The sequence below is a fragment of the Podarcis tiliguerta genome (genome assembly GCF_965153285.1).
Source record: "Podarcis tiliguerta genome assembly, chromosome: 14".
Lineage (NCBI taxonomy): Eukaryota > Metazoa > Chordata > Lepidosauria > Squamata > Lacertidae > Podarcis > Podarcis tiliguerta.
In genome coordinates, this window is record NC_139547.1 from 47,593,210 (window position 1) to 47,620,601 (window position 27,392).

Below are 27,392 nucleotides of genomic sequence, written 5' to 3' on the forward strand. Positions count from 1 at the left end.
CAGGACTATGTGGAGGGGGCCGGTTAAGGCAGCCTAACATCACTGCTGTGGTCAAAACCCTGTAGGTTCTGGCCATTCTCAGACCTGGGGGTTATCAGCTTTGTCCATTGGTGGATGGATGCACCTGCCTTTAGGAAAAAAGGAATGGGAGTTTTACAGAAATAATGGCAAAGTCCAAGCACATGACGACGAGGATGATATGATTTTTAAGGAGAAAGTCCAAGGTCCCCCCTAAAAAACTGGAGCTGTGATTCTGCTCAGCTGTTCTGCAGTCTGCTTCTTCATTGGGGAGGGAATTCTGAGCTTTTCAGGAGACACAGCGGTACCCCTTGTTGGCTGTCAACCACATGAAAAGTTAGAAGGACTCCACACCCCTACAAATCGGCCTGGGTTAAAAATAGCTGCAGCCACCCTTTATTTCCTCTGTTGGTGTGGAAAGGAAAATTGTGATTCTTTGCCTTTTACAATCATGGCACAGGTGCAAGGCTGGAAAATTTAAATAGGAACAAACCTGAACTAACAAGAGTACTAAACCATCTCTGGAAATGCCTTGCACTCGGTTTTAAGATGTGAGCTGTTTTGTGGGGGCCATGTGTGGTACCTTGGCTAGCTCCCTCATTCTCCTCCATCTTGAAACAAACTTCCTTGCACACAGAAAGCTAGCATGTCAAGGAGAAGTCTCGGCCAGTAGCTTGACATATCCATTTTCTCTGTTCACAGCAGGGAACATAGGCCACCTGAAGCAGCCTCCTTCACATTGTTTCCTGGTCTTATTGCCTGTTTTGTCTGCTGGTTATCTGCCTTCTGAAGGTGGAGAATGTCCTTTGTAGGAGCTTAGATTTGGAGAACCTGGTCCCACTTTCATTTAACAGCTGAGCATCTTATGGAGAGAGATTCTGCTCAGGGATGGGCTTGGAGCCCCAGTGCAGGAAAGCTCTCCCTTTATATGCATTATGCAAGAATACATTGAACATGCTTCCTAAACCATAGCATGCATGCTAATCCTGATTTTCCCTTGAGATGCCCAGCTGCCAAAGGAGTGTCAATGTGTTCCAGGTCATCCTTTCACTCCAAATGGAGTGCCAGTAAGGTTCAGTGGGCTGGCGCAGGCCCCCACATAAGCCCAAGAACCGTATCTGGAAATGTTCTGCCCTAGAGAGAGGCTCCTCTGCGCAGTGCAGATGTTCTGCCCTCCCTGAGTAGACCCTCTCCCCTTTTCTTGGGCCTTTCACCACTGGCCAGTCACTTGCCCCATCTCTAAGGGTACCATTCACGCTGTGAAATGAGGGTCCAATCAATGTCAGAGCCAACCAATTTTTAGACAGCGCAATTTTTGTAGGTTCAACTACCTATGTAATTGAAATTAATGCAAAAGATGGAACTGACCCAATTCCTGTATAATTGCTTTATAACTACAAGGCACCAATTTAAGTCAACTCCTTTTGTTTTTAAATGCCTCACTGTCTGCTTTAGTCTACTCATTTTGATCGTCAAATGTTGGAGGGGCAGAGGATTCCTTCCAGTAGGGAAGGAATATTTTTAGGGTGTCTTTTCAGTAGGTAGGAGACCTTCGGGCGGATTCACTTCCCAAGCAGAAAGTCATAGATCCCCAAATGGGGGGCAGGGGCAGTTCAGTGTCGATAGCCAGCTACGTCTCCAGAATGTCCATGTTGTCCAGCTCACTGCGGAGATGGTCAACGTATTGGTTAATTTCCAACACACGACTTCGGTTTCTTTGAATTTCAGTCTTGTGAACCTGCAGGGATTGAAACAGTTGGTCCGGTTCACACTTAGCGCTAAGCCGTGGTTTGTTTAACAGACCACAAGTTAGCCATAGATTGCCCCACAGACGGTCAAACAAATCATGGCTCGTTTCTGCAAAGTGTTTTGTTTTGGAGTTTATTCCCCCTAGCTGTGCTTGCCTCGTGCATAGCTGTCAACTTTTCCCTTTTCTTGCAAGGAATCCTATTCAGAATAAAGGAATTTCCCTTCATAACAGGGAAACGTTGACAGCTATGGTCTCGTGCCTTTGTAGCTTGTTGAGTGCCTGGGGGGAATGTTAAAAAAACCATGGTTAAGGAAGGGTGTTGGGTTTGCACATAACACCAATCCATGGTTAAAACAAACCCAGGTTCATAAGCCAACGAAAACCAGGGTTTTCATATCATGGTTTGTTGGCTGTTAACAAACTATAGTTCAGCTGCTGGGCAAGGTTTAATAAACCATGGCCTAGCATTCTACTGTATGTGAACCAGATTGTGTGCAGGACCTCGAAGGGGATTTCAGTGCTTGTCCATTCAAGGCAAATGCTTGAAACCTGAAGAGCCAAATCACTAAGATGTGACTTCCCTCACTATCTTAGTTCCTCCCTGTGTGTAGACAGCTAGGCACTTTTAGTACAGTGGTGCAGCTAGGTACTTTTAGGCCCTAAATTTACTGGATGTACAGCGCTGCCCACCCACTCCCTTGCTTTAGATGGCCAAGTGTATTATTTCAGCTGTTACCATTTTCTTCCCTCCCCCCGCTTTACAACTGCTGCTATGTTCCTGCTGTGTGGTTTTTTTGTGGGGGTTTTTTAGTTTCCAACCCTGATTTAAGAACACAGTGGCTTTGCATTTAAAACTTAAACCATAGCCTCATCATGCCTAAAGGAATAAAATGGGGTTTACCTCCGCTGCCCTGATGTGAAACACAACTATTTGGCAATAAAAGCACCACTTTGGTGCAGAACGTAAAGTATTTTTAAATAATAAAATGAGAATCTGAAAGCATGCACATGCCTGGATGACCAGCTAGCCACTGATTTACATTTTCTGTAATAAGAAGGAAATGATCCCTACGACAACCACTGGTAAGGCCCAGAGTGTCCATGCCGGGCCTGTTTGCCACTGCCCCCATCACCTGCCACTCTTTGAGTGATCCTTTTTTTTGGGAGGATGGCCTGAGCTGCAGGACCCTGGATATAGGCCCTGAGGTCCAGTCCTAGTTGCACCACTGAAGAAGAAGAGTTTGGATTTGACATCCCGCTTTATCACTCCCCTTCAGGAGTCTCAAAGCGGCTCACAATCTCCTTTCCCTTCTTCCCCCACAACAAACACTCTGTGAGGTGAGTGAGGCTGAGAGACTTCAGAGAAGTGTGACTAGCCTAAGGTCACCCAGCAGCTACATGTGGAGGAGTGGAGATGCGAACCCGGTTCACCAGATTACGAATCCACCGCTCTGTACCACTACAGCCAACCTCAACCGCCAGTGGCGTAGCATGGGTTACCAGTGCCCAGGGCCACACAGGGCGCTAGGAGGGAAGGAAATGGACTGAGTATGCATGCACATTCAATTGTCTTAACAACGTCCCCGTCACCCAGAAGTTTGCAACCGCAGGCATAAGAAAAAAAGAATTGCTGTCTGGAGAGGCTACTTCCTGGTTTGTATAGAGAAGCCATTTTCAACAAATCTCAGTGATGGAAGTGGGCAGCACCGGGTGTTGAAATTTTGTGCCCCTAACAATTTTGCACCTGGGGCAACTGCCCCAACCTCCCCTCCCCAATATGCCACTGCCACCAGCTACCTTGTTAACAATAAGGTCAAAGTGCTCATGTCCTTAATGCTGGCTATTTACTTCTGTGAGAAGGCCTCCTGCAGAGGGACAATGGGACACTTCACTTACCTTTTCAACCAGTGTGGAAGCCCAGCCATTGGCTTTAGTGATAATTTCGTCTTCTCGGTTGTCAATCTTCAGGAGGTGAATGTCGTGAGAGGCGTTGACGGCGTTGACAATGGTGTCTTTGTCCACGAAAAGCTAGGAAGGAAACCAGGTGAGAGGAGGCCCATTTATTTTGGCTGTAGACAAACCACCATCTCACGAAGGGTCATCTCTTACTGATGAGTCACGCCAAGAGTGTTTTGCCTGTTCTGGTCTTAATGGCAAAGGGGGGGGGGAGGAGGAGGAAGAGGAAGAGGATCTCACCATACGAACGTCATCCGGCATCTCCTCATCAAACTCGCTCTTCACTATTTTCTCCAGTGTGTTGACGGATATCTCCAGGAGCTTCTCGTGGTGCTGGTTCTCTAGATCCCGGCACTGAGCCATCGTAGGAGAAAAGGTTAAGAAGCAAAGAACAGCGATGCCTCTCAGCAACCCTTTCCTACTGCCCAGTGTTTGAAGAAAAGGAGGCAGGGAAGGCTGGCTGAGAGGATGGAAACTAAGGCCATGCACACATTGCCAGCTTAAAAAACAGTTCTCTCAATTCGGATCTAAGCTGGTTTGGGGAAAGAACGCATCAAAACACAGTGGCTGGATCTACACTCACTTTTTAAACGTCAATAGAACGATATTAAACATGTTCTAAAACAGCAAGATATTTGGTTTCTCTGCTTCCTTTTCTGCAAGGTCTACCCGGTTTCAGGAAGGGGAGAGCTCTGCAGCACTCTATGGTATCACATTTTAATAACGCATTATTAACATTTAAGAACATCACATGGCTATATGGTTATCAGAACCATTTTTAAATGCATTTTTAGCGTTAAAACCCTGAGTGTAGATCCATTCAGTATTTCATAAATGTGACAGGGTAGGTCCAGGAGAGACATGGATCATGACTGACATCGTGAGTGCACTGTTTCCCAAACCAGTGGTGGGAGCACACTGGATGCGGAGCACATGAGAATGTGCACCCAGCCTCAGTTTGTGTTCATTGTGACATCAAGGATTCAGCCCTTCATGGCCCAACAAAGGTCCTTGAGTTAAATACCCTCCCCAGGGATGCTGCTTGGAGACCCCAGCCCTGGTTTCCAAGCTTCTTGTACGTCTGGTTGGCAGGAATGGTCAGTGGCAGCAGAACTTCCTTTATGGGGTGGAAGTGTAGAGGCTCACCACCCTTGCTTCTCAGGGTTGTCCTCCAGGAAAGCTAAAATGCTAGCCCAGGATTTTAGGTGGAAATGCCGCTATTACATTGAGTATTATACCGCAGCAGCTCTTCAGATAGGTCTTGGCATAAAGAGTGAATGGAGAGGAAAGCCCTGCGGTTCTTAGGGGCCTGAGAAATGCTTCCAAAACTGAAATCAATCCCGGCCCTACCACACAGTAATGAGAAGCAATCGAATGCCATACAGCGTGGACAAGCCAGCTCTGTTGATCCAAAGCAAAGCGCCCGCCACAATTTGCAGCTCTGCGCAAGCGACAGCAAAAGGATATATTCCTTGTTCGTTTTCTATAAAGTTCGACACCAGGTCAGCGATGTTCCTTTCGAAATCCTTTATCACTTCCTTAGCAAGGAAAGAAAAGGGGTGGGAAATTAGAGGGCAAGACTGAGTTTGACTCAAAACAGTTTGACTCCCACAAGTTTTGGAAATCGGGCCTGAAACACACAGGAGAATCTACTTTCCTGTCATTTTTGCTGACTATTTAATTTATTTATTTTTATTAATGTAGTTAACCAAATATATAGATAGATGACGCTTTAATGTAAGAAAAACTCACAGCAGTTTACAAAAATAGAAAACGAAGCATTAAGATTCTCAGCAAAAACCAGGTTGCAGCAGGCATTTAAAAACATTCAAAAGATGGTTAAAATCAGCTTTAGCTAAAAAGACATAAAACGCATGTAACTTCCAGGCTCACCTAAATAAAAATGTTTTAAGTAGACTCCAAAAAGGATATGGTGAAGGCACCTGCCTGATGTCAACCAGCAGGAAGTTCCAAAGCTGCCATCACACCAAAACATCGATTTCTTACAAGTGTGGAACAGGTATTACACGACACCTTTAACAGCGCCAGTTCCACAGATCCAAGTGGTTGAGCAGGTACATATGGGGGAAAGTGATCCTGCAAGTAAACTGCTCCCACACTATTAATGGCTTTTTGCACTAACAGCAACACCTTGATCTTGGGCTGGGATCAAGTGGGCAAAACCAATGCAGGTCTCACTCCTGCCAGCAACCACGCTAACTGCAGCTTCTGATCCAGCACAGGGAGGCCCCCCATAGTGTGAAGTGCAGTAATCCAGCCTTGGAGTCCCCAGCACCCGAACGTCCAGCTCTGCCAGGTTCATACCTCCAGCTGATCAACCAGCAGCATCTCCTCAGACATCAGCACGTCCGAGAGCTTTGTGATTTCATAGTTGTATTCAGCCATTTTGATCTCTATTGCTTGGTTGTCGCTGAGGTTCTGAATCGTATCTATCACCTGTGTGCTCAGCAAGAGACAGAAGGTTAGCAACTGTTGCCCTGTGGCAGAAATAATTCATTTTATTCATTATTGGTGGGGGTGGTGATACTCTGGTGCACACAATGGGAATGTGAAGCAGTGACTAAGTTGTTAGAATTCCTGCTCCGTGATTGCAGTCATAGGATTGTTGTCTTTCACATAACGGTGTATGTTTTGAAGTAGGAAGTGACGGAGACAGGATGTTTGTGTTACTGTGTTCCGTGAAGTGGGACTATTGTCCTTGCTCTTTTTCTCTTTGCTGTCTGATGCTAGAGAGAGAGGGAGCCATGTTGCAGTGCTCCGTGTGTATTTATATGTGAATAAAGTAGATTAGCCAAAATGCTGAGTTGCTGAGGTCTGTTATGCAAGCTGCAAAGACTCTGTGGATCCCTAAGTGTGCTGGTGTTGGTTGGCATCGGTCGCTGTGATGTTCGGGCTGAAGAAAGCTTTCGAAGCTCCCCAACGATCAACCAGGAGGGAGAGAACATGCCAGTCGGGCATGTGTCTCTACCAGGGTCCTACTCAAGTGTAGGCCGAGCTCCTGACTTAAGTTCCAACAGGGATTTTCAAACTGTATTCTATGAAAGCCAGACATTCCTTCTGAAGCTTTTTAAGCCATGGTCCTGGGAAGGGTTTCTGCACAAGCCACAAGGCCTCTGCAAGCTCCCACTTAGCATACATTTCACTTATGTGTGCGGGGAACGTGACACCTGGGGTATAGTGTGCTTGGACTGACTTACATCTAGCTAAAAGTGTTTAGGATTAGGTGCAAGTCAATTGAAAACAAAATACATCAATTTAAACAGTTTGTTGCCTTGGTTTAAGTCAGCACCTGATGGTACTTTCAGGATGTGATCCTTTGCACAGTCACGGGCAACAGTTACTAATGACATTCTATCCTGCCTCCCCTCCGTCCCCCAGCAGTTCAGGATGGTATACATGACCCCCCCCCATTAAGTTCTCACAACAATCCTGTGAGGTAGGTCAAGCATAGCGAGAAGGATTAAGAAGTAACTTGCCATCTCGAGGATGTAGCTTCCTCATCAGACTGTGGGGCTGACTCCCTGGTCGCTTTGCCTGCCCGAGAGGTTTAAGCCCTTGCTACAGTATCGACCAGGGATTCAGGTGGCGCTGTGGTCTAAACCACAGAGCCTAGGGCTTGCTGGTCGGCAGTTTGAATCCCTGTGACGGGGTGAGCTCCCGTTGCTCAGTCCCAGCTCCTGCCCACCTAGCAGTTCGAAAGCACGTCAAAGTGCAAGTAGATAAATAGGTACCACTCCTGCGGGAAGGTAAACAGCGTTTCCGTGCGCTGCTCTGGTTCGCCAGAAGCGGCTTAGTCATGCTGGCCACATGACCCGGAAGCTGTCTGCGGACAAACGCCGGCTCCCTCGGCCTATAGAGCGAGATGAGCGCGCAACCCCAGAGTCATCCGTGACTGGACGTAACGGTCAGGGGTACCTTTACCTTTACAGTATTGACCTGTAAAAAATCAGGACTAAATGGCTGCGGTGGAGCGATCCCGGTTTTCATCAAAGATGGCTCGGTTTTGTAATCACTTAAAGTGGCAAGCCTATGGTCCTCCGGAGGTTGTGGGACTCCAACTCCCATCATCCGCCTTGTGCTCACTGGGGCTGGCGGGAGTTGCGAGTCCAACTGCGTTCCCCATCCCTGGCCCAAGGTCCCTCATGTACCCCGTGATTCTTCTCTTCAAAGTCCTGCAGGATTTTGGAACACTGCTGGTGGTTGTCTTCCAGGGCTTCATTGAGGCACTCATAGAAGAGGGCGACCTCAGCTTCTCGCTTCTCGTATTGCTTCAGGCCGTACTCAAACAGGTTCTCGCAAATGGCCACAAATTTAGTCTTGTATGTGAAGTCGGAGTCAAGGAGAGTACTGAGTTGTGTTTGAAAAGGAAAGGAAAAAGGCTTGTGTCTGCTTCTAGTGTCTTGTTTGGGCTGCTGCCTCCTGTTGTTGGAGATCACTATGACTCACAGTAGCCCTCATAACAAGCAAGAAACCCCACTCCAGAGAAGATCCCATTCTCAAGGTTTATCACCAGTTCTGTCCCAAAGCAGAAAGGATGTATCTCAAAAATTTATAAAACGTGTTACTGGAATGGGAGATCAAAGATGAGATGGCAAAGGTGACAGTGACAAAATGGGACATAGATATCGGTTACAACATAGAATTGTCCGCATGGGAAAAATTATGGGCCGAAACCATGAATTTCTCTGCCTGTTATGTTATTAAGGAAAACCTACAAAAGATGATGTACTTGACGCCCAGCACATTAGTGAAAATGTGGTCTAATTTATGCTGGAAATGCCACGAGGTGGGGGGAACCCCGATTCATATGTGGAAGTCGTGTAAATACACTAGAGAGTATGGGACAGAATTAATTTCCCCCCCTAAAACTCACATTTCCTGAAAGATCAGAGGCCTTTCTATTAGGGATAATAGGTGATGCCATTCCAAAAAAGGCACCCAGTATCTTTCTGTATGCAACCGCTTCGGCTTGAATAGTATATGCGGAAGAAGAGATACTCACTAAGGAAATTTGGCAGAACAAATTGATAGAATACATAGAATTAGTAGCCATGATCGTGAAACTAAAGAATAAGGATTAGTTAAAGATAAGAGATGAGTGGAGGTGTTTGGGAGATTATCTTAGAAGGTACGATATACAATTTAACCTACAAGTAGGGGTTAACATATGAGCAGCAGATAACATCAAAAAAGGAAGACTTGAAATGATAATGGGTGAAATATCAGGATATGCAGCAGATTAAGAGTGCCCTAGCGTGCCACAGAGAGATGGATGGGGAAGTCTTAGGAAAAGAGATGGGCGATGAATACTGTATGATGTGTGTATAAAAACTGTTAAATTTTTTTTTAAGTTGTGTGGTTGTTTTTTTTAAAAAAGGATATATCTCCAGTAGCTCTGGCACTCCAGGGAGGTAGAGCAGTTTGGCTGCTTCGGGATCATCTGCAAACATGCTGTCAAAGAGGAAGCTTCCGTTCAGATACTCCACGTAAGCACGCTGGAGAGAGAAGCAAGGAGGCGGAAGGGAAATAACAGGAGTACGCTGGCAGTCAATCGCATCAAGCAAGCCAGAGTTAACTCTTCATTAGCACAGGCGTGTCAGGCCTAATGAGCGCAGCAACTCAGATCTTGCTCCCATGAAGCGGTTGCCAAGACTAAAGGTCCCTGCCTCCCCACAAGTGTCTAGGTTCCCTTCTCTCCAGGGCTTTCCCACAGCAATTGGAGACTGCACATGCATGAAGGCAACCTCTCCTCCACCCTTTTCATGCCTCTTCTGGTTCTGGGAGGGGAGCTTGTCACAGCAGAAGAGGGAGACACCCGTGACTCTTCCCCAGCCTGACTCATCTCTGCCTCTTGGTCTCTCTCCTCTCCTGCTTCAGCTTCTGCCTCTGATTCTGGGCTTCTCTCTGTCACAAACTCTCCCTGCTCACTAAGCTCTGTTACCTCTTCAGCTTCTGACACCTCCTACGCCCTGTCTTCTACCTTTGACCACTCCCTGGACTCTGGTTCTTCTTCCCTTGGGGGTTCCCCAGCTGGTTCCTCCCACCATTCCTCTGCATCCAACCAGTCAATGACAGGGAATCAGAAGAAGACAGTTGCCCAAAGGAAATGGGGAGAATCTTATGCCTTAAATTCAAATGGTTCTGTGAGACGCTAAGAAGAAAAATGAAAGGGCCGGGGTCCCTTAAAATAAATAGCAGGCCAGTTAACACAGCAAAGAAACGCATATTGTGGAATATTTACGAAAAGAACCACCTGTTTTCCAAAAATAACAAAATAAACAATGTATTCTTTCACAGTTCATCAACCCTCAGCAGACCATATTGACCTTGAGAGCTGGTCGTTTGAGGACAATAGAGCCAATGTGGTATAGTGGTTAGAGTGTCGGTCTAGCAGCTGGGAGACCAGGGTTCAAATCCCCACTTGGTCATGAAGCTCATTGGATGACTGTGGGCCAGCCGCTGCCTCTCAGCCTAACCTACCTCACAGGGTTGCTGTGGGTTAAAAGTTGGGAAAACTATGTACACCACCTTGAGCTCCCTGGAGGAAAGGTGGGAGGCAATATGAGACAGACAAACATACATATATACTGAGGTCCAGTGCCGAGGGCCTTCTGGCGGTTCCCTTGCTGCGAGAAGCCAAGTTACAGGGAACCAGGCAGAGGGCCTTCTCGGTAGTGGCACCTGCCCTCTGGAATGCCCTCCCACCAGATGTCAAAGAGAAGAACAACTATCTGACTTTTAGAAGACATCTGAAGCCAGCCTTGTTTAGGGACATTTTTTATGTGTTTTTCTATTTTGCTGGAAGCTGCCCAGAGTGGCTGGGGAAACCCAGCCAGATGGGCGGGGTATAAATAATAAGTAATTGTTGCTGTTGTTACTACTACTACTACTACTACTACATACATAGGTAAAACCAGAGGCTGGAGAGCTTCAAGTGAACAGAAGAGAAGTTCAAACAAGGGTGTGAAGTTCAAATGAGGCCTATTAGATCGCTCTCTGCCCCAGCCCCTGCCTCTTTCCTTAAAGGGAGTCTCCAGGCCTTGAACTGCGCACTCAGTCTCTTCCATCTCCCCTCTAGGAGGTTCCTGTTCTCAGCTAAACACCTGTCCAAGTGGGGGTCAAGACATCCAGACATCTGTAAATCTCCCCATGATTTCCTCTTGCCAACTGAAGTCTTCTCAACAAGGTAAAAATTGATAATATTAACAGCAAGGAGCTGAGCCCTATCGAGAATGGCTCTAAAATTACAGAACCTTTTCCTCACTTTGGTTAGCTCTCCGGAGACAACCTCTTTCAAGCCATTAATGAATGAATTAATTAATTGAATTTATATACCCAGAGATCTCAGGGGATTTCACAGAAAAGATGACAATATATCAAATCAAAATAAAAACAATAACTCAATAACACCCTCCCCTCCAAAAAAGAGCCGCATTTTAAAAGGGTATAGGGTGTCAATCAGGTCAACCAAAGGCCTGGTTAAAAAGGAATGCTTTTGCCTGGCGCCTAAAGGTGTATAATGAAGGCGCCAGGCGAACTTTCCTGGGGAAAGCATTCCACAGATGGGGAGCCACTGCAGAGAAGACCTGTTCTCGTGTATGAACTGTTTTGTACAAACTGTTTGGTTTAGCTTTCCACTTTGTGTCTGTTGAGTCCACAACTGGTTCTTATTTCATATATCAGTGTTCAGAGACCAACACCTATTCAGGAGGCTGAAAGAGAATCCAGTATCTCTTGGGTTCTCTCAACATCCCTGCGATCTACATTCCTGCATTGCAAGGCGCTGGGCTACAACTCTAAGATTCTACAGACGGCCCAAAAGGAACATACCTTATGATATTCCACCTGTTTCTGTTGGGCATCCAGAACCTGCTGCTTGGCCATGGCCAGAGTTTCCCCATGTCTCATCTCCTCGATGGCATACTGGTATTTTATCAGGGCCATCTCTCGCTGGGAAAAGAAAACGGGAACAGGTAGCTTAGAATCAATGGCGTAGCAACTGATGGACTATGCGGAATTGGCATAATTGACACACAAACTATGTGATAAGGATAATTGTGACTTTAAAGATGAATGGGAACCTTTTACGAAATATTTGAAGAGGCAACAAAATGAACTGGACTCTTTGGCAGGTTTTGAATAAACATTCACAGACTCTTTATTATAATACATAGACAGATAATTTGAGGATCTTTACGATTTTATAACATGCAGATAGAAAGATGTGTTGAGAAACCAGAGAAAGGAGCTGAGGGAAGTCTGGGGTGGGAGGGTGGGACGGGGGGGGGGGGGGTTCCGTCTAGGGTGGGAGGGGGAAAATGGAGGGGGGGGGAACAATGTGGATGATGTATTTTGTTAAAATTACTGTGTTGAAATTTCATAGAATCATAGAATCATAGAGTTGGAAGAGACCACAAGGGCCATCGAGTCCAACCCCCTGCCAAGCAGGAAACACCATCAGAGCACTCCTGACATGTGGTTGTCAAGCCTCTGCTTAAAGACCTCCAAAGAAGGAGACTCCACCACACTCCTTGGCAGCAAATTCCACTGTCGAGCAGCTCTTACTGTCAGGAAGTTCTTCCTAATGTTTAGATGGAATCTTCTTTCTTGTAGTTTGGATCCATTGCTCCGTGTCCGCTTCTCTGAAGCAGCAGAAAACAACCTTTCTCCCTCCTTTATGTGACATCCTTTTATATATTTGAACATGGCTATCATATCACCCCTTAACCTCCTCTTCTCCAGGCTAAACATGCCCAGCTCCCTTAGCCGTTCCTCATAAGGCATCGTTTCCAGGCCTTTGACCACTTATACTATATATATATTTTTAAGAATCAATGGCATAGCTAGCCACTCGGGTGCCCAGGGCAGTGCAAACGCCCTGCACCTGGGGGCGGAGCGAGCTGCCCATGGGGATGGGGCAAGCCAGGGCAGGGCACACTGCGGAAAGCCTCTCCACTGCCTCCCCCTCAGCTGTAGGGCAGCTGAGGGAGAGGCGGTGGGCAGACGCAAGCCCCACGCTGCCATTTTAGGCAACACGGAGCCTGCAGGCGCCCAAGCAACTCCATCACTCCCAGGAGAGATGCGTGGCTTGGGCACGCTGCAGGCCCCGCGGTAAGTGCCAGCCCCCACGGTGTGGCACCCAGTGCCAGCCGCATTTCGTTGGGTTTGTTGTGAGCCCAAAAAAGTTCCATGAGCCTATTTTTTTTGTTTTTTATTTTAAAAATTCATATTTTTCCCATTTTGTCACCCCCCTCAGGGATGACATCCAAGGTGGCCCGCATCCGCCACATCCCCCTTCCTACGCCACTGCCTAGAATAAAAAGGTAAAGGTAAAGGGACCCCTGACCATTAGGTCCAGTCGTGGCCGACTCTGGGGTTGCGGCGCTCATCTCGCTTTATTGGCCGAGGGAGCCGACGTACAGCTTCCGGGTCATGTGGCCAGCATTACTAAGCCGCTTCTGGCAAACCAGAGCAGCGCATGGAAACGCCGTTTATCTTCCCGCCAGAGTGGTACCTATTTATCTACTTGCACTTTGACATGCTTTCGAACTGCTACGTTGGCAGGAGCAGGGACCGAGCAACGGGAGCTCAACCCGTTGCGGGGATTCGAACTGCCGACCTTCTGATCGGCAAGCCCTAGGCTCTGTGGTTTAACCCACAGTGCCAGCCACGTCCCTACTGCTTAGAATAAGGGCTGTCAAATCCCACAGCAGGCACCTGTGGGGAGAGGAGCGAGGAGGCAGCCTCACCAGCTTTCTGGCACTCGGGGTAGATAGGAAAGCTAAAATAGCAAGAGATAAGGGGCTGAACTTTTCCATCCTTACCGAGTTGTCATCTACCAGTCTAAAATCCAGGTACACAAGGTCGGGGAGATAAGCGGCGATGAATGCGGAATATACTTCGTTTTCGCACACTGGGTTCCCGGTGAGGTTCAACGTGCGCAGGTTTTGGAACTTCCTGAGATAGATCACCTGTGGCAAGGTGACAGAGAAATGCAGAGGGCCATGAGGACAAAATATGGGGAAAATTGAGATTTTCACAAAAGATGAACAAGAGGAAAGGGGGTGTTGTTTATCGGAAAATGTCAAACTTGGAGTCATTAAACACTCGCAGACTCTTAGACTTTTTATTGAATGAGAACAAGATCCTGCTGAGGTATCTCTTGTGGTTGGTGGCCCCCTGGTTCAAAATACAAATGAACCCAGCAAAAATAAATTATTACGTGCTGATGCACACAGCACACATTGTAACTTCCGGACCAAAAAAACATGAGTACTGGTTTCTTTCTGAAAGCAGATCCATCCCAACAGACGGAACCATTAAAAGCAGGGATCTTTGCTGCACAGTTGCAGTTATGCCATAGGTTGTGAGGGAACACCCCACCCCCTGCAAGTTTCTAAACCTCATGGATATCAAGGAAAGCTAAAACAACCAAAGTTTCATCTGCTACAAGCATCACATCTATCCGGGTTCTGGGAAGGGCATCCTCATGCAGTTTACTAGTCTAAAACTACAATCCACAGGAAAATGCATTTTTACTGTCTTACAGTGAAATCCTATGTGTGTCTACTCAGAAGTTAAAGGGATACCACAGCAGTGGAATTCACTAAGAGGTAAAATTTAATATGGAAAACAATTTTCCCCATTTCCCCTTCTCCTGTTGCGCATGGAACAGCCTCAATGAACACTCCCCCCCCCGGCTACACACACACTTCACCAGGGGGTGGGGAGAAAGATCACCACCACAGGTGTTCACTGGGGGGTAAGGTCAACTCCTTCAACCCCTTGGAGAGGCAGTGTGGCATTGTGGTTAGAGTGTCAGACCCAGCAGGCCAGGGTTCAAATCCCCCCTCAGCCATGAAACGCACTGGGTGACGACTCCCTTGGGCCAGGCACTGCCTCTCAGCCTAACCTACCTCACAGGGATGCTGTGGGGGATAAAACAGGGAGGGGGAGAACCATGTGTGCCACTTAGAGCTCCTTGAAGGGAAAAAAGTGGGATGTAAATGAAATCCATCCATCAATAAACTCCTCATTCCCAACTGTAACCAAGTGATAAGAGAGCCAGTGTGGTGTAGTGGTTAGGAGCAGTAGACTTGTAATCTGGTGAACCGGGTTCGATTCCCTGCTCTTCCACATGCAGCTGCTGGGTGACCTTGGGCCAGTCACACTTCTTTGAAGTCTCTCAGCCCCACTCACCTCACAGAGTGTTTGTTGTGGGGGAGGAAGGGAAAGGAGAATGTTAGCTGCTTTGAGACCCCTTTGGGTAGTGATAAAGTGGGATATCAAATCCAAACTCCTATGTGTAATAACATCTGCCGACCCTGCTGTCTCTCTGCTCTTGACTTTCTTTCCCTCTCCCTATCTACTGCTGTAATTTCTATTTTAGATCACCTCTCACCATATGAGCCTACCAGGACATCATCTTTTTTGTAAATAATAATAATAATAATAATAATTCATTTTCAATTAAAGACATTCAAATTAGTAACAAATCAGATTGAATCTTGCCCCATTAAAACACAAATAATAAAACCAATTATACAATCCGAATTTAAAAATTTCAGGGAGGCTTCCCACGTTCTGGATGTCGGGAGAAATTTTCTCACACATTTTCCCCCCTGCTTTCTGCTCTGTGGTTTCCCCTGCAATCATCATCTGAGGCTGTTCTCTGTCCATGAGAAGTCCTTAGGGCTGCAGCACAAGAGCGGGCCTTTTCTGTGGTGGCTCCCCGCTTGTGGAATGCTCCCTCCAGGGAGGTTTGCCTGGCACCTTCATAACATATCTTTAGGTGCCAGGAAAAATCATTCCTCTTCTCCCAGGCCTTTTGCTAACAATCTATGGCCTTTTAAGCTGTGTGTAGGGGCTTTTGTGTTTGTTTGTTATTGTGGTTTGTGTTTTTAGATTCTTAACTGCCATATGACCTTTGGATGAAGGATGGCGTAGAAATTTAATAAATAATAATAAGAAGTTATGAGGTGGGTAGTAGGGAAGATTTGTCTGTGTTTTACGTTGCTTATGTAACTCTGTTAAGGCACCATGCATTGTGTGATATGAATAAAAACAGTGGGATACTTTTAAAGAAGAAAAAGGAAGGAGACTTGGTTCACCGTTCACAAATTTTAGCCTCTCAAAGCCCATTCTCAGCCCCTCCGGTCCCTGTTTACTGGCAGACAGTTGCCTACAAATCCTGTTTGCCCCTTCTCCTTTGTTGCATCCTTTAATTACTTCTTCCTCTTTACTGCACTGTGTTATGTTTAGAACAGGGTACCTAAGAAGGCAATAGGGAGGTGGACAGTGCTGTTTCGGATAAACCGTGACTACTACTGGCACCAGATGTTATTTGGGCCTAGTGAAGCTACTGGAATTTAATTTGTTAGGCTAGTAGTTTCAATGGAGGACGGCTAAATGTCAAGGCAAGAGCTTTGAAGACAGACTGAACACCCCCTTGGCTGATTTTGCACTCCTTGTAAATATGCAGCTACAAACAAGCATTGGGTGTGCCCTAGGGGCATGATTTCAGTCCACACAGGAGAGTTATATTCATTTAAAATACTGATACCCAGCCTTTTTTCAGTCTGCAACAAGGGGATAAAATGCTAGCCTACTGACAGTGATGTTGAATACTGTAAAACATTATATATCAATGTGGCTGCAGCACAGAATTCAGAATTCATGCCAGCCATGGCCTTTTTCTGGATACTCTATTCCATAACCACCCTGTTTTCTATCCATCTTCATCACCAGTAAGCATTCTGTGGCCCATTAGCACAATCAGTCTTTACTGAGCTGTTTTGCACACATCCACCCCCTTCAGAGTTTATCTTTCTAACCACCCTTTTTTGTCCTGCTGCAAACCTCTAGAGGGGTTCCTTCAGTGCTTGCTTATTCCTTCTTCTTGGGTGTAGATGGTGCTGTTTGGGCAACATAAATACTGGCACTGGGTGAATGAGTTCGCTCTGATTGTACACTGAGCACAGATGTTTTCTAGTGATTACAACAGGAGATTTACAGTAGATGAAGAAAAAAATATAAAAAATCCTGCTCCAACAGCGACTCACTAGATGGCCATGGGCATGTCACTCTCTAAGCTTCAGATCCTTGGCCATGAAATGGAAGTGACCATCTCTGCCAGAGAGGTGCTGGAGGACAAAGAAAAGTAGCAGCTTCAGCCTCCATATGTCTACTTAGAAGTAAGTACCACTGAGTTCAGAAGAGAGTAACTACCAAGCGAGAGTACACAGGATTGCCACTAGAGACTTTATACGGCTTTATTAATTAAACTCTTACATTTTCCAGAGTTTGTATGTTATTATTTCCTATAGAGAAGACTTGAAGTTCTTGGAGCGTGTCCAGATTCTCGATCTTAGAAATCCTGTTGTTGTACAGACTAAGATCTTGCAATTTAACGAGCGCATCTAAGCCTTCAATGACTTCAATATTGTTGAAGGACAAATCTGGGGGAGCAGAAAAAGAATGTGGGAGGCAAGAGCTCTGAGAAGGAAACCATTCAAATCCTCTTAGGGAACTCTTTCCTATTCACAGAATCAGTTTTTCTCTCTGTTGGAATCAATAGGTAGGAGGTGACTTAGCCCTCCCTGGAACTTCTTGTCCCCTTTTAAGTATCTTATGTGCCTCTTCTCCAAGGGGAGCTGCCCTACATTTGAGAACCACTGTTCTAACTAGAATGTTTCAAATGCATATAGGTTTCAGAAAAAAACATTATTTTCTATCCTGGTTCTGTTTCCCCCCGAACAGGAAATCATATATCTAGCAAATATGAGAAAGAGGGAAGACTGAAGAGAATGTTGTTCAGCCTTCTTCTAACAAAAGGCAAATTGATGAGGTCATTCTGTCTTTTCAGGGGGCTGGAGTGGAAACAAAGTGGAGGTCAGTTTGGCTGGGAACAAAAACTGTCTCTCATCAGGCAGTCTCAAATGCCATCTTCATTCTAGCTGCCATTTGATGGCTGGTATGGAATTACCGTATTTTTCGGCCCATAGGGCGCACCGGCCCATAGGGTGCACCTAGTTTTTTGAGCTCAGCGCCCCCCAGGCTTCAGGCTTTGCGCAGCTCTCTGCAAGCCGTGGGAGGGCTGCGCGACTTCTCAGCTTCCAGAGAGCTGCGCGAAGCCCGAAGCCTGGGGGCGCTGAGCTCAGCGCCCCCCAGGCTTCAGAGTGCAGGCAGCGCTCCACAAGCGCACTGACCCCTCTCGCTCTCCAGGCGATGCACACACATTTCCCCTTCATTTTTGGAGGGGAAAAGGTGTGTCCTACAGGGCGAAAAATGCGGTATTATCTTCAGAGTTTACAGGTTCTATTCAACTAGGCTTTACTCAGTGTGGACCTATTAAAATTAATTGGCGTTCATTAATTTCAGTGGGTCTATTCTGAGTAAACCTTAGTTGAATGCCACCCTATGGCACCAGTCTCTATCCTGCACAGGCAAAATTCCTGATCAACACTCAAATAGAATTTGTGGTCAAACCCAACTAATGTCAACTTGGGAGGGGAAAGGTAGCCAAGGAAGCTTCAGGACCTGGTCTGGAGTAGCATATTGGGGGCTGCTTGACACATGATACAATTCCAACATGGAAATCACTTCCAAAATACACCAGGGTGCAACCACCAGCTGGAATGAAGTGAAGGGTGCTCTTAATTCCTACACAAAAATTTCACAGCATTTGTTGTGACCCTGAATGCAACCATCTTACCCAGCCAGACCAGATGAACCAGAGTATCCAGTGCCTCAATCTTCTCAATGATGTTGTTGTCCAACTGCAATTTTGTCAGGTTCTTGAACTGCCAGAGGTTGTCAATCTTCAGGATATCTGAAGCCACAGGAAGGGAGAAGTGGAATCATGCAGGTGTTCTGGGTGGCAGTTCCCACCATGTGTAGAGATAGGGAAGAAATTTATTCAGCTTTCCTTTTAAAGCTAACCTACTTAATTCACACTTCCCAAACCAATATGTGGACCGAGATCTGCCTACCCTATGAAACTTGCACTTCTCCCAGTTTTGCAATGCAGGTCTCAAACCAAAAAGGCATACCAAAAAAGTGTAAATTAGGAAAAAGTGCCCACAAAAATGCATTACATTAGGGAAAACTGTGCACCAAAAATGCATTATATATGAGGAGAAATGCACACAGCAACAATGTTTTGTGCAGACTTTATTTAAAAAAAGCTCTGCACCATACTATCTGATGTGGAAATGGGGCAACCTAAACTTAAGATAGGAAATCTGAGACACTAGAATTCATGGATTTGTCCATCCCTTGGCATAAGTGGGAGGAGCAGAGAAAAGGGAGAGCAGGAGACTAATAGATGGCAGAGGGTGATGAAGCTGGAGGAGCAGAGATTAGTTCAAGTATCTTCACAATCCTGCCTAAAATCGGATGTTTAACCACTGACTGTCCACATGGCAAATCTCCATGTTGCAAGGACTTTGTAGTAAAAGAGCCTTGATCTTTCTTTCTTTTTTAAAGTCCCTGTTTTGTATTCTGATCCTTACTTCTAAAATCAAGCTGCAGCGCCAAGACATCTTTGAAATTGATGCCCTCTTTTTTGGCTAGGAGGCCTGCTTCTTCTTGAGGTCCTTGCTCCTCGACGGCCTTCTGCAACATCTCGTCATCGATTACATTGGGCTCTATGCTATCATACAGTCGACTCATCTTGAACAGAAGACGTGCTCCACAAGATTAGAACTCAAATGGATTGCCCTGGCCTGTCGCAGACACTGAAACAGAATGTCACATAATGCCTCATTCACATAGTAGGAGCTTCTGGGAGCTGTCCACACCGTCCGCATAATGCCCACCTACCACGCCAACATACAGTCTACCAAACTATCCACTCTTCTACGCATATCCCCAGCTGGCGCCTCATTCTTCTTATATATGGAGATAGTACAGGCAGCTTTGTGTGAACAAAAGGGATAAATCATGGAAGACATGGCTGTCAGTAATGGCAAGTGAACAGAACCTCCATATTCAGCAGCACTCTACCACTAAAAATAAGGCACTGTGGACAAGCAATGAAGGAAGGCTATTGCTTCCAGGCCCGCCCTCTGAACTTCACAGCTTCTGTCAGGAGTTGGCATCCTAGTGCCAATTCAGTGGGGGAGCTAACCCTGTTTTTGCTGCTCCAGCTCTCTGCAGTTCATGCTGATTCCCTTTCAAAGTGTATGAATGGAGATAAGAGGAAGGACCACTTTGCTCTCTCGCTTTGGGTGGCGGTGCGGGTTGAGCCCAAAGGGTGACAGCAAGTTAACGAGCAGTGGTGGCAGCAGCAAGAACCTAAGAAGAGCTTGCCAATGGCCCATCTAGTCCAACATCCTGTTCTCACAGTGGCCAATCTGATGCCTGTGGGAAACCAGCAAGAAGGAACTGAGCACAATAGCATTCTCTTGTCCTGTTGTCTCCAGCAACTGCTATTCAAATACATTATTGCCTCCAACCATGGAGCCAGAGAGTAGCCATTGTGGCTTGTAACCATTGATAGCCTTCTCCTTCGTGAATTTGTCCTTTAAAGCCACCAGGTTGCTGGCCTTCACTGCTTCCAGCGGGAGCGAATTCCATAGCTTAACTATGCACTGCATGAAGAAGCACTTTCTCATTCCTGTCCTTAATTTTCCAACATTGAGCTTCATTGGATATCCATGAGTTCTAGGGTCATGAGAGAGGCAGAAAAACTTTCTTCCATCTACTTTCTCCATGCCATGCATAATAAACTACTGTCTTACTCACCTTTTCTCTGAACTAAGAAGTCCCAAGGACTGCAACATTTCCTCATTAGGGAGTTTCTCCATCCCCTTGATCATTTTGGTGGGCCTTTTCTGAACCTTTCCTAGGGCTCAACAATATCCTTGTTGAGCTGAGGCAACCAGAACTGTACACAGTTTTGGAGGAGGAGGTCCACAGTTGGCTGCCTTACACTGAGTCATAGAATGAAGGAATTGTAGAGTTGGAAGGGACCCCAAAGGTCAAGTCCAACCCACCACAATGCAGGAATCTCAGCTAAAGAATCTATGGCAGATGGCCAGCCAAACTCTGCTTTAAAATCTCCCATGGAGGAGAGGTCCATCTAGCTCAGTACACTGACTGGCAGCGGCTCTTCAGAATTTCAGGCAGGAGTCTCTCTCAGCCTTATCTAGCTGGGGTTGCCACCTGTCCTATATAATACAGGATTGTCCTGTATTTCAATGTAAAATGCTACGTCCTGTATTGATACTGTTTTTTGCCCTATATTTCAGGACTTCTCTCTTTCTCTCTGCCAAGTTAGGGATCCTCTCCAAATGCATGTATTTGAAGGGGTGTGAGACAGGTCATGTATTTGAGCTTTGGGTGGCCAAGCACAGAGAGATCTACAAATTCATGTGTATCTGCATGTGCTTGTGACAAATTCCAGAGGGGCCATCCTGTGAGGCTGCAATAGAGCGTAATAGATTGCTTTGAAGTCACATCAGCATCAGATTAAAATCAAATCAAATCACCCCGACCCATATTTTGCCAGAACAAAGGCGGCAAGGGTACCTGGAGATGCCATCGGGGACTCAATGTGGGCCCTTCTGCTTGCAAGGCAGACGTGCTGCCACAGTCCTTCCTTACTGAGGACCTACTAAGGGAGGGGGTCCACTTCAGACACCCTCCCACCTGTCAGTCCTGGAGCTGGAATGGCTCTGCCCCCCCCCCCCAAGCTGGGCGCTGTTGGAAGCAAGATGCTGGCTTGGCTCACACAGAGGTTGAATCCAAAGTGGAACTTCGACCTGCCATTCTTGCAGCTACACCGATAGAACTTCTGCCTGTCATACAAATATGAAAGGCGTAGCACAGCAAACAACAACAACACGTGTCATATCTACACATCCTATCCCAGAACATCCTATGCCCGCTCCCACTTCCAGAGCCACCGAAACCCCACCCAGCCCCGAATTGCTCAGCAGGTTACCAGCGCGTCACTTGACCAGCTCACACTGAACCCACAGCCGCTTTCCTCCAGCCTCCCCGAAGGTTAAAAGCTCGGGTTAGGCCCCGTTGCTAGGGATGCCACGGCCGTTGCTAAGGGCAGGTCGCGCTTCTCGCGCCGGCCCACCGGGCTTCCGTCGTCACGTGTGACGCAGGTCGGCCGGCGACAGCGGCAAGCAACCTCGACTCACGTTCGCGTGTTTGTGTGTGGGGGCGCGAGAGAGAAGGAACCAACCCGAACCAACTCGCCCATCCAATGACAGGGCGCATAAACAGCCATTCCCCCATCAGGATTGGCTACTGGATCCGAGCCTTCGGCGAAGGTTATCCAATAAGCCGCAAGGTTTATTATTATTTTTTTTTTGAGAAGGCTTTGTCCAATAGGCTGTCTCCGGAGGCGGGATTTATCCCTCCCCTCGCTCCCACCTCCTCGCCCTTTCCCTCCTCCTGCTTCCCCGACGCCCGATAGCATCGAGGCCGGGCAGCCTGGCCTGACAAGTGATTGGCGCTCGCGCTCGCTAATGAGCGCTCGGCCTTCGGGATCGGAGCTCGGGCGACGACACGGCGGGGCGGGCTCTGCTGTGGGGAAGCGGAGGTTCTGCTTGGCCGGCGAGGCTTGTCAGTCACGAGCCGGAGGCGGGGCTGAGGAGGTTTGGGCGGGGGGGGGGATGAGGAGAGGAGGCTCCGAGAGGTGGAGCGGGCGGGGAGGCCGGTCGGGTTTGTTGTCATCCCAAGATGGAGTTTCTGTTGGGCAACCCTTTCAGCACCCCGGTGGGGCAGAGCCTCGGTAAGAGAGGGGGCGGCCGAGGGGAGCGGGGCAGGGGGGCCGGCCTGAGGCGGCGGGGACGGGAGGGGGAGGCGGGGGGGGGGAGAAGCCGCAAAGGCCCCTGTCAGCGGGCCAGGGGGGAATTTGGGCAGACGCAGCTTCTCCCTCCTGGGATGGCAGGAGGACTGCACATGAAGATGCACCTGATCCGGCTTCACGGCCCTTCCCGTCCTGGCCCCCTCTTGACCCACGAAGGGAGCCCCGGGCCTGTTTGTCACGGCCAACCGTGAACCAGGGATGGTTCTGGGAGGTGAAAGTCTTTCTTCTCTAGCGTCCTTGCATATATTTTGTTTTAATTGGTGCCCTTGGTGAATCATTGCCTCTGTTCTCCTTCCCAGCCTGTCAGTCTGCTAACTTGGTCCCTGATGGCTCTCTCTCCCCCATAAATAATAATATTATTATTTATTTAGCCATGTCATATGCCTCAACTTTAGCCTTTGTGGAGGGTAATTGTAATATTGGTGATTTTTTAAATAAAATTAAGCAGTCTCTTTTTTTGCTGCAGCAGCTCAAAAGTGACATGCAATATTTTAAGCAAAAAATAATAATACATACATTTTAATGCATACTAGGAGCCTTGTAAGTCACTCTGTGATGACAGTGTGTCCTAAAAGGTGCCTTAAGGACCATTGACTGAGCAGATAAAACTATCTGTCATCCCTGCTTCTTTTCCTCCTGGTAAAGCATTGGCCCCGTTTTAACCTTTTGACTGTGGATTTGAGATGAATAGATTGATATTGTTAGAACTACAATATATGGGTTGCTGTGTGGGTTCTAATGAATATAGGCCAGGCCATACTGTATCCTCTAGCTGTCCCTATTTTCTGGCCTGTGTACCATCACTGTGCTTATTTTCTCCCTGTGTTTGCATTTTGAGGATGCCTTGCCAAAATGTTATTAGCCTGAGGTTGTTAGTTTTGTTTGAAATATTTATATGCCATCTTTTAGGCCAAGTATCCTTTCAACGCAGCTTCTGTACGGTATTTAAATAATAAATAACAGCAGTATGCCTCTTAGGAAATCATCATGCGATCCCAAAAAATGAAACTGTAAAACTACCCGCCACAGCAGACCTAATCATATCAACAGAGTACTATTGAAAACTAAGACTTAAACATCTTGTAGCTAGTTAAAACCCTAGTTGTCTGGAGTTGTCACTAATTATGTTTTATTTGTTGTTTACATGGTTCTCTCCTTCCACATCTTATTCTCACAACAATCCTGTGAGGTAGGTTAAGCTGAGAGAGAGTGACTGACTGACTCAAGGTCACCCAGTGAGCTTCATGGCTCGTTGGGGATTTGAGCCCTGATTTCCTGGTTCAACACTAACTATGCTGCCACCCTGACTCTCTATTATTCATGACCCAGCCCTCTTCCCTCGTCTATTAAAGTTGATGGGAAGATGCATCTTGTCCTCATGAACATAAATTTATGTGTGTGCACAGTAAAGTGTGCCTTACTGTGCACAACCTGTCATTGCATACCTTGAAACCGCTGACATTTGTTTGAACTGTTGATAACAGGTTACAGGAGGACCTTTGTTTTTCTAGTATATCTGTTTTTCTAGTATATCTGCAACTTAAAGAGCAAACACACCCGATCTGTAAAGAGCAAACACACCCACTTCAGGCAGCAAATGTCTGGGGTTGGAAGAGTGGCAGTGAGGTTGGGAGGTTAGAGCTGTGTGTACAAGGAATCCTGCCCTGTATACAGTAGTACCTTGGGTTACAGATGCTTCAGGTTACAGACGCTTCAGGTTACAGACTCCGCTAACCTAGAAATAGTACCTTGGGTTAAGAACTTTGCTTCAGGATGAGAACAGAAATTGCGCAGCAGCAGTGCAGAGGCTGCGGGAGGCCCCATTAGCTAAAGTGGTACCTCAGGTTAAGAACAGTTTCAGGTTAAGAACAGACCTCCAGAACGAATTAAGTTCTTAACCCGAGGTACCACTGTATATATTTTTGTATTTTTATTAGCCGTTTACATGACCAAACATACAGCAAACTTTAAGAAGCTATTCTGTAAAATCCAATTAGGATCACAGTTAAAGGTTGCATTAAACACAAAGTTCTTCGTTGCTTGCATAATGGTTATACACATGGGGCAAGGCACAAGTCAATGGGAGTTCCATAGGGTTTGTTTTTTAACTACTCCTTTAAAGCAAGCCTACTGCTCTCCATTTTGCTAAAAGGCACTGTTCTGTCACCAGCATTAAAGTAAGATTCAATTGCCAGTCCGAGTGGTTTCATCCTTTGCCTCAGGCAGTTAAAAACCTTAAGCTGGGATGTTATGTTCAAGGCCCTATTTTTAGCTGTGAATTGTTGGAAGATATTGGGGAGCAAAAGAGGAACTGAGGAAGCCTAGGGTGCTCTGAGGTGGGGTGAGTCAAAGAATGAAACTGGGAGGAAAGGTGGGGTGGAGTCAGATAGGGCAACCTGACATGGAGGAATCTCAGGTGTGTGTGTGTGTGTGTGTGTAGTTTTTATCACCTAATCAAATAAGATCTCTTAGGAAGTACACCAAAAAGGATGTCTAAAATGATCAGAGAAGTTAAGAATGACTTCCTGACTGAGACACATTTGAGGAGAGGCTGAGGTTTTCTTGGCTTTGAAAAGCAATGACTAAGTGAAAGTATAGAACTATGATTGCAATAAAGAAGCCTTGTTTCAAAACACAAGAACCTGACTGGTGACATTGATTTGCAATATGTGGTTGATTTTTTTTTTTTTTAAGGGAAGCATTGTTTTCATAATGCAGACTTTTACCTTACAGAACTGGTTACCATAGGATGGGTAGTGGTGGTTTGAAGTTGACAATTTAAAGATGACTTTAAAGAACCAAAGACTTTAGCAAATGGTGGATAATATTGCCTGCCAGTGGCTTTTACCCGTCGTAGAACCTCCATGTTCAGATTGATCCCTCATCATCCTTGAACCATCCTATTGGACTGGGAGTGGGGGAGAGGACTGTTTGACTCTCATAACCGAGGGGGGGGGAATGAGGTGGAGGAAGTTGGGAGACAAGAGCAGGTCTGAGGAATATATGAACAGAGGAAGCCACCTTGCAGCAAGACAGACCACCGGCCTATTTAGCTCAGCGGCTACAGTGCCTTTCCAGAGTTTCATCAGAGACATTCTTAGCCCTTCCTGGAGATACCAGTGACTGAATCCGAGATATTCTGTGTTCAAAGCAAATGATATGGCTCAAGGAAAGGGAACACGATTGGGCTTCTCCAACAGCATCCAGGTGGGCCCAGACATGAGGCCCGAGTCTTGTGGCAACTGCTCCCCTCCGTACCATGAGAATAAGATACTGGCCACTTTTGTGTTCTGGTTGTAATGACAATGCTTAGCCTAAAGCATTATTGTGCAATAATGTGATTCTTGGGGGCCCTGTTCCTGCGCTGTGCCTCTTCTCCGACTGCTAGGTTTTGTTGTGGGGAGCTGATTGTCCATGGGGCAATGTAGACCCCTCAGTTGCTTGGGAAACAAATAGCAGATACTATCCCATACGTGACAGCCGAATAAAGGAACAGTCATTTTGTCATTGGGGTCCAAATAGTCTTAGACTCGCCTCTGGTAAACTGCTACACTTTGTTTAGCGGGAAATTGCTGTCCAGCGGGGGCAAGGACTTAAGTGTGCATGCTGTTCAGTGTCAGGAATTTCAGTTTCCATCCTGGCTCTGGTGCTGACCTTTCCTGTGACCTTGAAGAAGGAGCTCTGAGCATCCATCTATTTAAACTGAGACGTTCCCATGGCTTTGAGGAGTTTTTGTTACAGTACAAGTACTGTTAAAAGTCGTGGGGTGCTCTGTGCTCAGTTGAAAGTCCCAAGGCCAGCTTGGGGAAAACTGAAAATCTCTGCTCAGTGCTAAGCCTAGATAAAAGTTGAGAAGTACCGTATTTTTTTGCTCTATAAGACTCACTTTTTCCCTCCTAAAAAGTAAGGGGAAATGTGTGTGCGTCTTATGGAGCGAATGCAGGCTGTGCAACTATCCCTGAACCCCAACAGCAAGAGGGATTGCTGCTTTCGCTGCGCAGCGATCCCTCTTGCTGTTCTGGCTTCTGAGATTCAGAATATTTTTTTTCTTGCTTTCCTCCTCCAAAAACTAGGTGCATCTTATGGTCTGGTGCGTCTTATAGAGCGAAAAATACCGTAGTTCTCTAGGCAGCATTTTTTCTTCTTCAAACTTTCTGTCTTCAGGAAACACTTTCCACATCTATTATCTTCCAAGGACTCCCTGGGCAAGTTCTTGGGTACATTCTCTTTTCAGTGGGCAGACTTGAAGGTTCTCTCCGTTAGCCTATGGGAGCACACCCAACAGTTTCTTGCAGCTGCTTGCTGTCGATAATGCAATAGAGTAGAATTTTGCAATTGTGGTTGTGTAAGTCATCTTCCAGAGAACCTTGTGTGCCCTTAATGTTTTTGCCCTTGAGATTTCAAGGAACCCCAGAGTTCCTGAGAACTTAGATTGAAAACCACTGCTATGTGGTGGTGGTTGATAATTCCTATTTCATGAGTAAGCAGCAATTCCAACCAAATCACCAGGCTGTGTTTTTTAAATGCTTCATATGGTATTCAACTCATTTTTACTCAGAGTAGTCCTGCTGACATTAACAGACCTAACTGCTCTCTAATTAATTTATAGCTCTCCTCTGAGTAAAAATGAGTTGAATGCCACTCTTATTTCTGTTTCAGTTTTGCACATATTCATCAAACAAAAGCAGTAAGAAAAACAGAGCATACATTCTGTTTTGTGTCCTAATAATAAATTGTTCATCAGTCCAATAGCATAACATAAATAAAGGATTCTCCGATTTGTTATATCTTTTCCAAGATATGTTGGTAAAAGATTGT

General features: G+C 46.4%; 2 protein-coding genes across 9 annotated transcripts in view; one reads left to right on the forward strand and one right to left on the reverse strand.

The window, feature by feature from the left end:
- Window positions 1–1,390: 1,390 nt before the first annotated feature.
- Window positions 1,391–22,004, reverse strand: DRC3 (dynein regulatory complex subunit 3). 6 transcript variants are annotated; one of them, XM_083413585.1, is made up of 13 exons: window positions 21,693–22,004; window positions 19,258–19,482; window positions 18,459–18,575; window positions 17,036–17,202; window positions 13,570–13,716; window positions 11,576–11,695; window positions 9,128–9,240; window positions 7,894–8,068; window positions 6,050–6,181; window positions 5,192–5,262; window positions 3,965–4,088; window positions 3,665–3,796; window positions 1,391–1,756 (listed from the first exon to the last, which is right to left on the reverse strand). In XM_083413585.1, the coding sequence occupies exons 2-13, from the start codon at window positions 19,415–19,417 to the stop codon at window positions 1,649–1,651; spliced, it is 1,566 nt and encodes a 521-aa protein (XP_083269711.1). In that variant the 5' UTR covers window positions 19,418–19,482; window positions 21,693–22,004; the 3' UTR covers window positions 1,391–1,648. The 6 variants fall into 6 exon arrangements, with proteins under 6 accessions (XP_083269711.1, XP_083269712.1, XP_083269714.1 ...); XM_083413586.1 differs by having other exon boundaries at window positions 7,894–8,065; window positions 9,125–9,240; window positions 21,693–22,003; XM_083413588.1 differs by lacking the exon at window positions 21,693–22,004 and adding an exon at window positions 21,480–21,648 and having other exon boundaries at window positions 7,894–8,065; window positions 9,125–9,240.
- A 342-nt stretch (window positions 22,005–22,346) lies between these two features.
- Window positions 22,347–27,392, forward strand: part of TOM1L2 (target of myb1 like 2 membrane trafficking protein) — a 59,049-nt gene continuing 54,003 nt past the window's right edge. For 2 of the 3 annotated variants that reach the window (XM_083413576.1, XM_083413577.1), the window contains exon 1: window positions 22,352–22,496. In XM_083413576.1, coding sequence (XP_083269702.1) covers window positions 22,445–22,496 — 52 coding nt within the window. In that variant the 5' untranslated portion in view covers window positions 22,352–22,444. Of the gene's footprint in view, window positions 22,497–27,392 lie in introns of all 3 variants that reach the window. The other variant, XM_083413578.1, reaches the window with a different exon arrangement.

Coding starts and splice junctions, on each gene's coding strand:
- DRC3 (XM_083413585.1), bottom strand. CDS start 19,417: ATGAGTCGACTGTATGATAGCATAGAGCCCAATGTAATCGATGACGAG. Junction 13,717..17,035: donor ACATACAAACTCTGGAAAAT/GTAAGAGTTTAA, acceptor ACCTTGCCACAG/GTGATCTATCTCAGGAAGTT. Junction 5,263..6,049: donor TGCTGGTTGATCAGCTGGAG/GTATGAACCTGG, acceptor TTCCTTGCTAAG/GAAGTGATAAAGGATTTCGA.